The sequence below is a fragment of the Pantherophis guttatus genome, chromosome 1 (genome assembly GCF_059756535.1).
Source record: "Pantherophis guttatus breed Tessera chromosome 1, ASM5975653v1, whole genome shotgun sequence".
Taxonomy (NCBI): Eukaryota; Metazoa; Chordata; class Lepidosauria; order Squamata; family Colubridae; genus Pantherophis; species Pantherophis guttatus.
In genome coordinates this window covers 264,617,347-264,631,453 of record NC_142063.1, presented here as the reverse complement: position 1 = coordinate 264,631,453, position 14,107 = coordinate 264,617,347, and the positions used below count along the sequence as shown (strand labels likewise).

General features: G+C 33.1%; 1 protein-coding gene across 3 annotated transcripts in view; it reads right to left on the bottom strand.

Moving 5' to 3' along the window:
- The window catches only part of PCMT1 (protein-L-isoaspartate (D-aspartate) O-methyltransferase), a 28,651-nt gene that overhangs the window by 4,495 nt on the left and 10,049 nt on the right, over positions 1-14,107 (bottom strand). The window contains exons 3-8 of one of the 3 annotated variants that reach the window (XM_034419006.3): positions 11,726-11,757; positions 9,327-9,431; positions 8,431-8,551; positions 7,426-7,511; positions 6,689-6,911; positions 1,247-2,038 (exon numbers count right to left, since the gene is read on the bottom strand). In XM_034419006.3, the coding sequence (XP_034274897.1) occupies positions 6,732-6,911; positions 7,426-7,511; positions 8,431-8,551; positions 9,327-9,431; positions 11,726-11,757 (524 nt within the window). In that variant the 3' untranslated portion in view covers positions 1,247-2,038; positions 6,689-6,731. Of the gene's footprint in view, positions 1-1,246; positions 2,039-6,136; positions 6,414-6,688; positions 6,912-7,425; positions 7,512-8,430; positions 8,552-9,326; positions 9,432-11,725; positions 11,758-14,107 lie in introns of those variants that run through there. The other 2 variants (XM_034419007.3, XM_034419008.3) reach the window with 2 other exon arrangements.

Here is a 14,107-nt window from a genome sequence, read left to right as displayed (position 1 = left end):
TGCCAGTATATTCATCTCCAGATTTCAACATTCTGCACAATGATTCATATTATCTGCAAAACAGTTAGTTCTTTATTTCCCTCACTTTTTTTTTTTGCTTTTTTATTTCTGAGTGGCCATAGCAAATTTCTTCCCAGAACTGTGTAACAACATGAACTGTTTTAAATTTAAAATCTTTATAATGCTTATACCTAGCTATTTCCCCAAACCTGCATTAGCTCATGTTTTATAAAGGCCATATGAAGTCATGATTTCAATAATTCAAGTAATATTTTAAAGCTGACTCCTCTATAATTATCAAATATTTATTTATTTAGAATTAATTTATTATATGCAGGAGTAGTTCTAGAAAATTAAATAATGGATGCTACACCCAAAGTATTTCAGGTTACTTTTTACTACCCTATATGTCTATAAATGTTACATGGCTTCATAAATTACAGTCATTGACAACAAATCAACTGTTAAACAACTATGATAAATTAAATGTATGAAACTATTTATAGAAGGTAATTGGGTTATTTAAATAAAATATATCTTTGTCACTCTAATTGATGATAATGAAAATGAGGGAGAATAGTTTTTTTTAATTCAGTTAGGGAAAGAGCAGAATTTGCATCTCTTTCAGAAGATTTGAGGTTAAGGTTTTTTTTTAAAAAAAGGCTTCCTTTTTCTCAAAGTTATTCTAGTCAAATCCCAAATAAATTAATTTGTCCAAAGCAATACACTAAAATGGCTTCCCAATTAGATCAGCAGTGATATAGTATTAACATTTTGGTGTATTCACATAGTTTTCAAATGGCTATGAAGATGGCTTAAACTTGAATTGCTTTTTAAAATCAGAATCATTGGGCTTGCCTTGTATGATAAGTGTGTATACTCATTTTTCACTTAACTTAATAGACAAAAATCTTCAGAAATTGTTATAGAAATGTGTAGGCTTATTCCTCAATGTAATTGACATTGCTATCATATGGATAACAGTTGAATATAAAACACACACTTCTATCCCAGTATCTATTAAAAGTTGGTGGGGTTGGATTATTTATTCTTTGTAATATTTGTAGATGTTTTCTGGGACATTGCAGAAACTCTGAAGCTGGTTGATCAGTACAGTTTTTCCAATGCAAGATGAGTACCCTGGAGGAAAACTTCTATATTGGGGAAAGTGAACTATTGATAGAAACATTTTAGTAACCTCTCAGCTACCCAAGATATCTCTATTGAAAACATTATTTGCCACACCTTTTTGCTTTTGATTTTATTTGGCAAAGCAGCACTGTGAACTGTTCAATGATTAGGACATAACTTACACAGTAATTGTTATATTACACTCAGATACTTCAAGTCTGTAAATCAGCTAGAAATAATACTCAGCTATGAATTTCTTAGCTATGCTACAAGGAAAGGAAGGGAACTATGTTAGTTATGTCCATCCTGAACAGCAACATAAAATAAATGTTATCCTTGTTGATGCTTCCAAGTGTATATACATGTCTGATTTCCTGTATGAGAAGAAAAGCTGCTGATTGTATATGCTACATGCTAGTCTATAAATACCACGTTGATAGCTTTGAAGAAATTCATCTCATTTTAGTAGGATCTAGGAATCAGCTGAACACAAATCTTAAGTGTGCAGATAGCATAAGAAAGTGCAGGTAAGCAGTTTGATGAACAAGCACTGGAGCTGAAATGGTTAGAAAGTTTCCAAATTGAAAAATAAAAGGAGATAAATTGCAGATACATCTGCTTATCTGCAGACATATATCACTAACATATGAAATTAAGGGCATATTAAAACGAAACAATTTGCCCAGGTTTAATTTTTTTCCATCAGTCCATTATCAAACTCGCATTAAACCTCTACAAAATTAAAAAAAACAAAACAAAACCACTTTTCCATGCTGATAACAGTGTAACACGGTCCAAAACAAGCCGCAATGCTGTTGGTTTGGAAAAAGCTTTTAAGAATTGGAGATGAGCAGTCCACTGTTAACACTATGTTTGGATCAGATGTTGTAGCTTTTATATTTCATCCCTGCAAAATTGAAAGAAAAAATTTTAAGTCTAGTTTTCACATATATTTCTTAAAATTCAGCTCACTTTCAGATACTGCTGAAAACTTAAGATTCACATACCGAACCAAATGGTCAGCATCAACATAATAGTCAAATTAAACAAAGCAAAATATGATTTTTAAATGAAATACTCCCTATTCCTTCATATTCTTCATGGAAATGTCAGTAAAAATGCCATCAATTAAAAAAAATTACGTGGCTACCTTTGTTTTTCTGAAGACATGAATGTTGTAGCTATCTGCAGACCATTTACAGTAGAGATTCACTTGCAACTATGGTTCAATTACTCGATACCTGTGCAAAAGGCTGCATAATGGGAAATCTGAGTTCAAAATGTTATTGCAGAATTTTGATAAAAGTATTTCCCTCTAGAGAAACTGGATTTTGCCTACACAAATGAAAACTATTATAAGATGAATTAGATTTAATATGGAAAAGGATCAGAAAACAGTAAGAAAAAAGGTTATCCCCCTCCCATCATTTGTACTACTCCCCCAATACCTTAAATAACATTAAATAGGATTGGTTGTCAAATTATTCATTAACACGGCCCAGTGTTTCTGCTTTGAAAATGTTAGTTCTAACTGCAGCCCCTCTGATTTGAAATGTTACTTGCCCTCTGTTACAGACACCTTTATTGACAGAAGGACAACAGCTTCTAAGCATGGACAGTTACACTGCATATATTTCAATGATAAAATATTATGAAATGTGGAAAATGGCTTTCTTATTCAAATACAAAGTATCAAACCAGTTTAAGTAACAACTATATTACTGATAAGATTTTAAAGCAAGGATGTGCAGCTTCTATAATAAGAGAGGTTAAATACCATTTATAATAAAAAATGGAATAGTGACCAAAAACTTGAACTTGATTTTGTACTACTGCTGCCTTTAAGACTTTTCAAAATATAAATTAAATATATGATTACACAGTTTAGACCCCAATACCAAATATATAAAACAGCCCATGGAAGCAATTGGTACAGAGAGGCGTGTTTGTGTGCATGTGCGCGCATAACTGATATATACACATATGCATACACACCCAATACATTCCACAATCCAAAATGCATATACTTGTAAGTACAGTAAATTAATGCAGACTAACACATGTAAAACCGAACCAAAGGAGATAATTGAATGGACATGAAAGATGAGAAAACAGAATCCTAAACTATTACTGTTTTACAAAAGATTGAAAAATCACGTCAAGTTTTATCAATGAAGTGCAAGGTCCATGCTTTTGCATGAGGTCTCAATCAATTTTGAAATATGCCCATTGCAGTACATATAGAACAAAATTATACTCAGTAGACAGATACTTATATTTGCTGCAGATTCCCTACCACCCACCTTCAAAGATTTTTTTCTCTTTCCCAAATTCACATAAACTAGGATCACAATTTTTTGAGTAGTTGACACCATTGGATAAGTACATATGATACTATAGATTGCCAAAATAAAAAGTTTTAAGTCTAACATTTTAAAAATACCTCTCCCTCAAAATATAAATATCAACAATAATATAGATTTACGGCAATTTTCTCTTTAGAAATAATACTGAAAGTCAGTGGTCAAAATCTGCCACTGTCAAAAGGAATGGTCTGGGATAATATTGAAAATTCAAAGAAACAATAATACAAATTACATCTGAATCTATTCAGCAGTAAATCCCAAAGGGCTTAATCTAGAGTTTGTGATCTGTCAAATGAAAGGACTCTTCTATCCACTAGAAGCAATGGATCACTGACAAAAAGATACATCCTTTGCTGATCTTCTTCCCCAAAGCATCGTAATTCACTTGTGATTGTATTTTAGAAAAAAAATTCAGAAAGCATCAAATGCCCAAAGGAAAAATAAAACCTTTTCATAAGTGGGAACAAAGACTGCATCAAATACACTGAATCTGATAATACTCACTCCAAGGAAAATGAGTATAAAATTACAATTTTAATTTCTCAAAATTGCATAAGATTCTTTCCCAAGGACCCTTAAATTTCAGCTATGAATCAAAAGTTCTCATATGGCTAAAGTATAATTCATAGCCATTTATTATAAACACAGATGGAGGTGCAATGAAGAGAAAAGGGCAGCATAAATTATGTAATATGTGGAAATTCCAGATTCCAATTTTAGGACAAAAAGGAAAGAAGGCAGACAGGGATACATGCAACATAATGATGACGAATGCTATCACAGAAAAAACAACAAGAGGAAGATAAAACAAGAGCAGAATGAAGGATTATGAATTTGAGGTTGTAACTTGTAGTCATGATTCTGTACAAATTGGTTTTTTTTAATCACCACATACTGTATGCATTAGTTTTAAGTTTTGCTTTGCACAAGCAATGTATAATTCAGAAGCTGAAAACAAGATGATACATTTTATTTCAATTCTCTTTGCTGTGGTTCAATTAAAATGTTTAAAAGTTTATGCTGAATCTAATAAAAAAAATGTATGTTTCAAGTTTGTGAAATTATTCCAAACTATTTGATGACTAATGAAATGTACCATCGAAGTGGGACAGGTAAAGGCAATCTTAACATCTGTGTGTTTTGGGCTACAATTATATTTTCATAGTATCTTCCCATGGCTTTTCTAGCTGGCCTTTTGGGAGATACAGCCCAGAACACCTGAATGTCATCAGCTTCCCTACCACAAACTAGAATATTAGAGAAATTAATATGTGGACTAATCCAAACCTAGTAGTCTTCTGACAAAGCTTTGAGCTGATACATGGCAGGAAGTTTGTTACTGGAAATTAAGAGACAAGAAACAATCTACTAACCAGTTTACCCATGCCATAATGAAATACTTTCATGAAATATTATAGTAAAGCTAAGCTATTTTCTTCACTACCTTGGTTGATAGTTTTTTTCTTCCATAGTATAAACTGATATTCTGTAAAGAGATCTTCTTCTACTTGGTTGGTTTCCAAGTTCTTTAAACAATATTTGAATTAATGGATGGTGTAGTATTTTTATAATTCAATCATCTCCAGATGCTTATCTATAAACATTTCGGTACTTAACTTCAAACCTGGACTTTCTGTTAGTCTTCAATAGGCTAAAAGGCTTCTGGCTCAAGTTTTCATGAAAATGAGATATCTCTATTGCATGACTCAGAAAAGCTTTAGTTAAGCCACTTTTATAATTCCATAAAATAAAGCAATAATTTTGTGTATAAGAGATTAGACAGCAATCTCCCATATAACTACTAGAGTGAAAGACATTTGCTCTCTTTTTTCCATATTTTCCCTTATTAGCTACTGTTCCAAGTTACAATAGAATATTTCAAAAATGTCTATTCCTGTCTAAGACCAGTCGTGATATTATAAGCAGATATGCAACTGAGAGCAGAAGGATGAATGAGAGCACCATCTGTTATCAGTACTTATTTATAACGAAGTGAAGCACTTGTGTTACCTAAAATAGATATGTATAGACTTGCCCCCTTCCCCCACCATACAGAAAATTAATTATAGCAACAATAAGAAAAATATACTTGGAAGTAATTGGTTATGAAAATATATTAAGCAAATGCTAAGATTTGAAATAAATAATATCTTACAAGCCTGCACTAGATATAAAAGCATGGAAGGACCAATACACATCAATGAGGATGGAATGTAATACCATATTAGTCATCTTCCACTATTGTCAAAGGATTGTAGCTTCAAGCACAGGATATGTATATATTTTATGCATAGAATAATGATTAATTAGCTTCACAGAATTTAGATCTCTGAGTCATGTAAAATGTACTATAGTACATTTAGTATTAACAATTGCTGCTGTATTTGTAGTAAATTCAACTGCTACACATTTCAAGAATTCATTGAGCACAGGTGCTTTACAACTGGTAAAAAGTCAGTATTATATAATTTCTAGGCCAGTAACAAAGTGACATTGCTGGTTTACTTATTTATAAACTAATAACTGACAAGTGTTTAATGCTGACTATAGTTATGTCTGCTTTGTATTACTGGATAATTAGCAAGCTTGGACAAATCATCTGAATTATTAAAAAAAAGTTAAAAAGGAAGAACAATCTGTCAGTTTGAAGAAGACCACACAATATTTAATCACACTTAAACATTTTGATACATGCTAATATAAAGAATTTGGCTCAGCAGTTTTTATAAGCATAACATGCTTCTCTAAATCCATCTTAGTTGAAATTAGAATGTATCATTTCTGTTGTTTCCTCTAGATTTCTGAACTGTGTTTCATTTTTTAATGACTGGGAAATAAATTGAGTTCATTATTTTCTGAACCTACTGAGGTTATCAAAGTCCATTTTACATTTTATTCTCTCTGTTGAAATCAGACCTAAGAAGGAAAAAGAGCTTTAAATTTAGGGAATACCTTTAAGCAATGGAGATTATTATTTAGCTTTTACTACACAATTTTAAAAAATAATAAATTATACTGAAATAACATGCAATCCATGCAATTTTTTTTTTTACCTTTTAATGTTGCACATTAAAAAAACTGCATGGTTATGCAGCAATGCAAAACTTCCAATGCATAATCAAGCACAAAGCAGTAGTGACAACAAATGATGCAGTGGCAAGCTACCCTCTTAAGAATCAAGACTGTTTCACCTTGTATATGCAAGTATGTGGAAGAAGAAAGTCGAACTGAAAATCACTTCCACCTGGACCACTGCTTCTCCTTATCTGTTAAAGGCACATATATCACTCCCATCAGAGGTTTCATTTTGACACTGCCATCTTCTAGCTTATCATATTGTTCCAGCATCTGGTTTCCTCCAGCAGGCCCAACAGGTAATATTAACCTTCCACCAGGTTTTAATTGATCTATAAGCTACAAATTTAAAAAATATTATTAATACCACAATGTAAAGCAACAGTCTTGCAATATATAGAACTGAAAAACAATAATACCTACTGCAATAATTACTGTACTGAAAAATTGACTGAAATGGTTTTCAGACCTAATAAGATTAGAAGAACAATTCCCTTTCTATTCTTTACCCCATTATAGTTGAAATTTAAATTTGGGGGAAATTAAAAAGGAAATGAAGTAGGAAGCAACTTGTAGAACCTTCATCTTATTCATGAACCTATATAAAAATGAATGGAATTTGAGCTGGGGCCGCTAAAAGCTCTTTAAAACTCAAACATATTATAGCCTCAAATTCCAGGAACATGATTTAATAAGTTTAGTATATCTAATTAAACTTCCATCTCTGCAATATATTTATGCTATTAAGAAATCAATTAAAACATATTTAAATCATGTGTAAGCAAATTCTTAACCCTCTTTACTTAAGAGATTTGGTGCAAAGTACACCTATCTCACATACATTCATACTTACTGCTTGTGGTACAACAGGTGCAGCAGCTCCAACATGAATAGCATCATATGGAGCTTCTTCTGGATATCCCAATCTTCCATCTCCCACTGAAAGAAAAATAGGACAAAGAATTTAATATCATTGGTCAAAGCACTAAATTTCTACTTAAATGGTTAAACGTTTTTATGGAATATCAAAATTAGTTGACATGAAACTTCAAATGTAGTAAGAAAAATAGCCATTTAATTTTTGATAGTATTAGCAACTACAATTCATAGTGCAAATGATTAAGGTTGGAGAATAGCATAGTATAAATATTTCTAACATAATGCACGATTATGTTACATGGATAAATTTCATAAATAAATACAACTTACAATCTATAACTGCAGTCCTAGTCCGTTTTGGTTCACATTACCAGAAGGAATAAACAACCTTGTTAAATCTTTGTGAAAAAGAGATTTCAAGTGCTCTGGGAGATATGTCAGATTTGGAGGCCACAGAAGTTCATAATGATTGTTTGCTAATAGTTCTTTTCGAAAAAATGCTGTTTAACTCCACAATCTTTGAGATACCATCTGCTTTGACCAGTCTATGGTAAATAACGGGGTCCCATTGTTTAAATAGTGTCATTTGGGAAAACATAGTTTTCTCTTTGTTGCTATGTCTGACTTAAATTTCCTGCAAAATTCAGATGGCCCCAAGCATTTAAAACTAGTTGTTCCCCTTCTCCCTTAATCAGGATGTGTTATTTTCACTGATTATTCTGGCTGTCTTCGGTTTGTGTAATTGCCTTGGGTGATCATTTTTTGCTTTTTTTGAAAAAAATTATTAACATTCCTATGTTGCGGGTTTTTTTATCTGTATGCCATCCTGAATCTTTTTGATCAAGCAGTTATATAAATTTAGTTAATTAAAAAAACAAAGAACAAGAGAATGTAATCTAATTTATTAACACAAAATTTAAATGCTACACTATGCAATGTAATCTGTATTTATTTCATTGTAATATTTTCTAGTACTTACCAATTAGTTTCACTCTTCCTGAAGACAGCAATAAAGGGTCATCCTTTTTGACGTTATTTATTGAGTCATCAACTAATTCTTTGATATGATCAATTCCTACAACTTGTCCTTTGGCACCAACCTGAAACAAAATCAAAAGGATTATTATTCATACAGGTAAAATATGTTGCCAGTTACATATATCTTTGCCAGCTTTCTTTGCCCCCACACAGATGCTACTGAAACGATGTAATAAGGGTACCAATTGGCTTCCATCGATAAAAGAAACAGTTCTTATATTTTTACTAGAAAACAAACAGAAGACTAGGTAGAATTAAACATTTGAAATTATTACTAAAAATAAATGTTGCTAGTTGTACTTTCCAAGTCTAGAGATTACTGTCATAGGAGACGAACAGATGCTGCATGCCTCACAATGCACAGCACCCCAAATGCCTGCCTGATTTCTAGTTCTGAAATGTTTTGAATGAGACACTAGATACTACTTTAGCGTATAAATTACTTGGAATTTCTTACTATTCTTACTATTTATTTTTTAAGATTTTTCCCTTTCAAAATAGTGTAAACTATTAGGTGAGATTAACTTTTGAAAGTTAACCAATTTCGTTGTATACATGATGTACAATGACAATAAAGGCTATACTATTTGATTAGTTGGTTTTAGCTATTCCAGTTTTATGCATTTTCTTGAAGGAAATATTTTGTAGACCACATAACTTGGGTACAGCTAGTCAGAGTGCAAAAACACTTTATGAGTATAAAGGAATATTCTTAATTTAAAAAACTAAACCCTTGTAATCGTTTCCTAAAGTACTCTAAAAATTAAAACAGAGTAATTACTCTGTTGCTTAACAAAAGCAAAACATTTCATTTATTTGATAAAATAAATTTCTCACCATCCGGGCAAAGCATGAAGTAAGAATACCACTTCCAGATCCTACATCAAGGGCTTTGGCTCCTTCATGTAACTGTTCATATAGTAGTTCTAGAGCATATGCATGCTAACCAAAAAGAATAAAAAAACCTTATTTTACTTTGATTCTACCCACCATTAAATCAGTTTTTATAAAGATTTAAACATATTTTTAAATCCTAAAAAGAAAACAGTATTTAAACTGAAACAGACAGATGGATACCTCAAATATCATCATAGTTTTTACATTAAAATTTCAAGGCAAACTAATAAAATTCATTAAGTAAATGCAATTTAAAAATATATCAAATATAAGATCAGGGCTTAACTACTACATCTGAAATGGGTACTCTGAATACCCAACAGTTTATCAACTGAAAGAAAAGAGTACTTCTAAAATTCCCTTCCCCCTTTCCATCTAGAGATACCCAATTTTAATCCATAAAGTAAAGGTAAAGGTTCCCCTCACACATATGTGCTAGTCATTCCCGACTCTAGGGGGTGGTGCTCATCTCTGTTTCCAAGCCAAAGAGCCAGTGCTGTCCAAAGACGTCTCCGTGGTCATGTGGCCGGCATGACTAAACGCCAAAGGTGCATGGAATACCGTTACCTTCCCACCAAAGGTGGTCCCTATTTTTCTACTTGCATTTTTTACATGCTTTCGAACTGCTAGGTTGGCAAATGAGTACCATGGTACCATTTCATCCATAAGCTTGCAAAATACCAATGCCAAATGAACCTAGACCTAGAAAAAATGTTCTAAAGAAAGCTTAAAACACAAAAACCATCAATAAAGCATATTTCCAGAAGATAACCTTATAGTGCAAGGCAAGGCAAGGCAGCCAGGTAGCCAAGGGGGAGGCATTACCTCACTGGCCAGCAGGCAGATCACCCTGGCCAGCAGAAGTGTAAGGTGCAGAGGCTTTGTGGTTCAGCACCTTCCCTTTCTAATAGAGCTCCTTCCTTTGTTCAGGGCAGTATACAAACTTCTTTGTGTGGGGTAGAAATGTACAGCATGTGCAGAGCCCTCTTGACTGGCAGCAGGCTAACACTACTGAAGTGGAGTAGGCCTAAAAAGGAGCCTGACAACCAGGGAGGTGAGAAGACAACCAGCTGGGGGTTGCAGCAGCAGCAGCATACAGTGGTCTCTTCATCTGGACCATGCTGTGTAGGGCAGCCAAAAGGAAAGTGAAGGGGGGGGGGGATAGGCAGATGAAGGGAGCTGAAGTAGATAGTTTGTGCAGGGCAGGAGAATGTGATCACAGGATGCTGTGACAATCGTAAATGCAGGCTGGTCACCAGGTGCCTGAATGTTTATTTATTTATTGTTTATTGGTTCAATTTATATGCCGCCCTTGTCCTGAGAATCAGGGAGGCTTACAATGCGTTAAGCAATAGCCTTCATACTTTTGTATATACCTGCTTAGTAGGGCTTTTGGACCCCCCTAAGCGGTGTTCTTTTTTATACAAAGTCAGCTTATTGCCCCCCCTCATTTTACCTACCTCAAAAGGATGGAAGGCTGAGTCAACCTTGAGCCTGGCGAGATTTGAACTTGCAGTAATTGCAGGCAGCTGGTGCTACTTAACAGCACTTTAGCCTGCTGCGCCACCAAGGCTCTTGCCTTGGTGTTGATCATGTAACCATGGGAATGCTACAAAATGTACAGAAGTATGAAGGCTATTGCTTAACGCATCGTAAGCCGCCCTGAGTCTCCAGAGAAGGGCGGCATATAAATCAAATTAAAAAAAAAAAAAAAGTACTAGTGAAATGTTAAAAGATATTTTTCTAGGCTATATTTTTGTCAATCTGTTTCACTCATGTAATTTTACAAGTAGTTTCAAATGACGTCTTCTATTTTTCTCATTTAATGTATTCCTACAGCTTTTTCTATTTTCTTTTTATTAAACAATAGAAAATTTGTTGAGGAATTATGTAATAACTGCACAATCCCTTTGGATGGTATCAATAGATGCTGTCCGCTTTGAAGCACCCAAGATCTTTTTAATTTTAGGTAATTAAGATGTGAATAAAGAACAGAATGACATAATGAAAAAGAAGTAGGCAGGTTACAGAAGAAGACACACTCCTCTAACTACATTTGTAAAGGCTTTCCAAACCAGGACAAAGAATATGCTATTCTGGAAATGGGTTGATTTGTGCTGAAATGAATAGATCTGTGGAATTTAGAGGATTAACACATACATTGCATTCCAATATTAAATGAATCCTCTCTCATAACATGAGACTTCTGTAACAATAAATTATTAATCTTTGAGGTTAACATAAGACCTTCATTACTTTAAAACCAATACATTGGCAATTAAAATGAGCATGCAAGATTTAAAGTATGGAATTGCAGTAGTTAGAAACCTAAGACTTACCATGTGTGGAGCACTGATTGTTGCTTGAAATCCTACAAGGCAAAGAACATTTTCTGAGTAATATCAAACATATTCAAGTAAATAGATTCAGCTAGCAGATGTGTTTCAGCCAGCTAACATATAACTAAATGAGTAGGAAAGAAAGAACAAACAAGTATCATTGGAGAACATGATCTTGAATTGGGAAATGTACTGATATTTCTTGTGCTAAATATTCATAAAGTATCAGAATCAAATTCAATTCCTAGTGACTTCATGTACATGAACATGTTGATATTCTTGGCAACTGCATCCTTTCCCTTACATTCTTTTTCAACTTTCTAAAATGAAAAATTATGTAACACTATTTCCATAGCTGTTGTTTTCATTTCATCTCGTCTTATATCTATTTGATTACCATCAGATTTTAATTATTTATTTAAACGTATTCACAATGTCCACTTCAGCATACTTGTATTTTTAGCAATTGTATTATTTATTAGAAATTGCCTCAAGAAAAAATATCAAGACCTTTTTTCAACTAAACCTTTTGAATTGATTTAATAACAATTTTAGCTATTATTTTCACTAAAATAATATTTTAGCACAATTTTCCTAAGAATCTAGGCTGCTGAAAAGAAATTCTAGCATTGATATTTATAAAAAAATAATGTGCTTTCTACAGCAAAGAGCCAGCAACATTCAGAAAAAATATCAAACTCTGTAAAAAATAATAATTAACTGACTTGAAATGTAAATTAGCAGAAATTTGAAATCAAAGACAGAAGCAGCTTCAACTTTTCTGGATGGAACAGTTAATTAATTCTGAGGCCATTTGTTAGCATTTTCCAATTATTTAAAATTAAAATAACTATATTTGCATCTATTCTTAGGCTTTTATTACAAACTATGATATCAAAATAATACATACATCATTACACAAATGATTATTACACAAATGATTATGTAACTGGATAGTAACTGATGCATCAATTATGCATTTTGTCATTTGTTAAACATCATGATGTGTTGTCATTTACTCTCACCTGTCACCCCATTGAAAGCTTATGTTTGTAGCATTAAAGAAATTTAAATTATGTATAAACTATCTACCACTACCAAATGCCAATACTAATAAAAGTTCATTTATATATTGGATTTATACATTTTATATACACACACAAACAGTCAAAATGCGGTTTGTTTGACTTAGTGTAATATATGAATATTGGGGTACTATGGCCCACCCAACTTTTGACTTTTTTTAAAAGACATAACTTTTTTTTTTAAAGTGAAAAGTTGGCTGGGCCATAGTATCCCAATATTCATATATTACTAAGCCAAACAAATCACATTTTGACTTAATACAATGTATGACTCCAGGCCAGGGGTGAAATGCTCCCGGTTCGGACCGGATCGCCTGATCTGGTAGTGATGGCGGCGGGTGGTTCGGAAAACCGGTAGCAAAAATCCCTCCCCCCCCATGCCCAGCTGAGCCCCGCGATCATCAGAGGCTTTTTTTAAAAAGCATTTTTTCTACAACCTCTTCAGCCAAAAAAAATGCTTTTAAAAGTAAAAAAAAAAAGCCTCTGATGATCGTACGGCTCAGCTGGGATCGTCAGAGGTTTTTAAAAGCATTTTTTTACCTCTTCAGCCGAAGAGGTTGTAGAAAAAATGGTTTTAAAAGTTTAAAAAAAAATTGGCCACGCCCACTCAGTCACATTACCCCACCACCACCAAGCCACGCCCACAGAACCGGTAGTAACAAATTTTACATTTCAACACTGCTCCAGGCATAGGCTTGTTGAATAATTCACTCAAAGAAACAATTGCAATGAAGGAATGCAATCACTATTCTAATTCATACAGCAAAAATAGCTTATACCTCTGTTTAATCACTTTTCCATGATATATGTTCTTGGTGTTATGAAAAAAATCTTTCTGTAACTATTCTACTGTTCCCGTTTTGTGCAACAAAGGATTTGTCCAAATCGACCTGATTTTGAAGAAGCAATCATCTTAAAATATTTTGAAATCTGTAAGTTTCTGGTTCTGTATGAGAAGGCACTAATTTTTGTTTCTTAATTTAAAAAAAAACCTCCATATATAGTCTCTGAAGTCTCCTTCAGAGACTTCAGTGGAGGATATGAGTATGGGAAAAGGCTTTTCCTAAGGTATGCTGGTCAAGCCCATTACGAACATTATAAATTTCACTGAACCAACCACTGTCTTGTCTTGACAGTTTTGCTCCTGAACTAGGTCCTGAATATTGAGAAAGTTTTTTCCTTTTGTTTCAGTATTGCAAACCCAAGCTGAAACCATACATTTTTGTTGGGAATATAAATATCTTCAAATTATTATCAAATTATAACTTTTATCATAATTAAAAAGTGATTATTAAAG